The sequence below is a fragment of the Nicotiana attenuata genome, unplaced genomic scaffold, assembly GCF_001879085.1.
Source record: "Nicotiana attenuata strain UT unplaced genomic scaffold, NIATTr2, whole genome shotgun sequence".
In the NCBI taxonomy this organism is placed as follows: Eukaryota; Viridiplantae; Streptophyta; class Magnoliopsida; order Solanales; family Solanaceae; genus Nicotiana; species Nicotiana attenuata.
In genome coordinates, this window is record NW_017670363.1 from 345671 (window position 1) to 348407 (window position 2737).

Below are 2737 nucleotides of genomic sequence, written 5' to 3' on the forward strand. Positions count from 1 at the left end.
ACATTTTCCTTGACCACAACACTCCTTTAAAAGTTTAAATGAATTGTTGATTAGACTACTTTTGCAGAGTCACTCCATGCAGATACTCATTTCGAATGTTTTTTTCATTTGATAAAATTATTAATTTTTGTTTTAGTCAACTAAAAGTTTTCACAGAAAAAGTAAATTTAATTTTTAAATAATAAAGCAACAAAAATAAATATAGATAAATATTTTCATATTTACCCATACTATCTTAACACAATTTAAAAAATAAAATTAAAGGTTTTCATGTATTCACAGTATTTGAAGGCGATTTAAAACCTAAAAGTTTTATATTCAAAAGTAATTTACAAAACAATAATTTGTTAAACCTTAAAGTTAATTTAAGTGATGATATTTGTTCATCTATTCTATGAGGTTATCTCTTATGTACTTAATTGATGTGAAAATTTGATTTATATGGTTTGAACTCCATTCTTCCATGATAAGTTTTCAACAATCTATAAATTGTCTTAAAATATTTTATATTATTTTATTATAAAAATTAACATATGATAAATCTATTAAAAAAAATATTTCTCTTATATCCTTAATTAAGAAAAAAATTAAAACCCTATAATTAAAAATTCAAATGTAGTGGGAAAATAATACCATTCAATCAATTTTACAATTTGATGTTTATATTTGACATTGATGTTAAAAGTTAATAATTGGAGCAACTTAAGCAGGTTATAATTTAAAGTTTAATTTTTTAGTAAATTATTAAAATAAATTAATTGTAAATTATGATCCCCAATATCATTCTCTATAAGTTATTAAATGGATATAACAATGATCGATTTATTTATCAAAAAATTAATTGAACACCCACAAACAATAATTTTAAGATTATAATGTTGGGCTCGTATACGGGCCTTTCCTCATCTAGTTGTTGATAGAAATTTGCCTAATCTCGCAAAGCGGTGCCTTAATTAACATTGGAAGAAAATGTTACCAAAAAAAAGGCACACAACATGTTCCCTTTTAAAAAAGTTATTATAGTTGTTAAGCCTCAACTTCAAAACAACTATTTGCTCATGATCGTTAAAAACTTCGTAACTAGAGCACCAGAACAAACATACGTACTTGGGCTCAGAGCCTCAGATACATAATGAAGAGAAAAGAGAGAAAAAAATATTAATTTTTTAATATAAAAACAATATCCTATTCCCTTTGTGATTTACATTTACAAAAAATGAAAAAGATTACCATAAGAATTGGAAATAGAAGTACCTCTTAATAGGATTGGTTGATCCGAGTAGTATATGTATGCTTTGATCAATATATTAAAAGAACCAACTACTATGATTTCATTGAAGACTCGGGAGGTTCCGGTCCTAACCGAAGCTCAAGGTCCAATTCTGAATCATCACTTAGCTGCATGCCCTTATTTCCTTCTTGTGTTTCCCCACAATTAATTTCTTTTTTTGATGGAAAGTCCACAAACAAAGGTAATTGTAAAAGATCACCTCCAATAATCAACTCATGATTGTCAATATCTTGTGCTTTTGAAATAGGATAATCATGATTTCCATCTTTCGTTTTCGAAATATGATGTTGATGACGACGATGATGACCATGTTCTTCTTCGGGTGTAACATATGGCCTTTTTGATGGACTACTCGTGTCATCCCTAGATACTTCTTGTTGCAATAATTTATCATTAGATGGCGGTACAATATCAGGAGAAGGACTGACAGACTTCTTGATATCTAAAGATTCGCTCGGACTTTCTCCAAGCTTGGCTCTATCTTTTCTATGAATGTTCATGTGTCCACCTAGCGCTTGTGCATTGGAGAAACCTCGTTTACAAAAGCTACACCTATAAAATTTAGCTTGGCTTAGGCCTAAATCCTCGGATTTCCATGTTATTTGGTACTTGTCGAAATTGGAAGAATTAAGATCACTTTCCATAACATTAAATTGCCAGAGTTTAAGGAGAAAGAAGAGTAGGGGGATTTTTGAGAAATAGCGAGGGATAGTCAAAGGTCAAATTGTCGTGGGGGTGTTTTAATTGACAAGAACTAGAACAAGCATGCTTGATTTCGTATTTAACATGATAAATATTGTGACCTTACTTCCATGTTGTTACGCAATCAAGTTTCTCTAATCAAAATCTCTATAGTGTCCTTTTCAAAAAAAAAAAAAAAAAAATTGTATCCTTATCTTTGAAAGGTTGGATTTTAGATTTTGAAAAACCACTCTCAATTCCAAACTGTTGAAAGAAATTTGCCTAATTTCGCAAAGCGGTGTCTTAACATTGGAAAGAAAAAGTTTTAATTTTTTCGCTTGTTGAAGATATAATTATTTGACCAAAAAGTATTAAACTTCTTGTTAAACTAATTAATGAATGAAATAGAGGATAAATCTTAGCCAAAGGTAATTAACTTTAGATCGCAACATATTGAGTATAAAAATTGGAAGGGAACAAATTAATTTAATATTTCTTGAGATAGCTATCATACATTAAGTAGGAACAGTAAGCTTACATCTGTGACAGGCTTGGATTATAGTGGAAAGAGCATAAAAAAAGAAAAGGAAGCTGTAGATAATTGAGAAATCTTCCCCCCTTGGTTTCGTAGTATTGCTCTTGTTTTTCGTAGCCAACCCCCTTCTCACAGTTCCTTGTTGCCCTTTATATATTAACAATGTTCCATTTTATCCAACGGTCTTTGACCGGTGTGCTATCCCACGGCAGTCCTTTATTACTTACCCA

At 30.0% G+C, this 2737-nt stretch overlaps 1 protein-coding gene across 1 annotated transcript; it reads right to left on the reverse strand.

Annotated features, from left to right (window-relative positions):
• Positions 1–1158: 1158 nt before the first annotated feature.
• LOC109238379 (probable transcriptional regulator RABBIT EARS) lies at positions 1159–2030 on the reverse strand. Its single transcript, XM_019404812.1, has one exon. The coding sequence runs from the start codon at positions 1933–1935 to the stop codon at positions 1324–1326; it is 612 nt and encodes a 203-aa protein (XP_019260357.1). The 5' UTR covers positions 1936–2030; the 3' UTR covers positions 1159–1323.
• Positions 2031–2737: the final 707 nt, after the last annotated feature.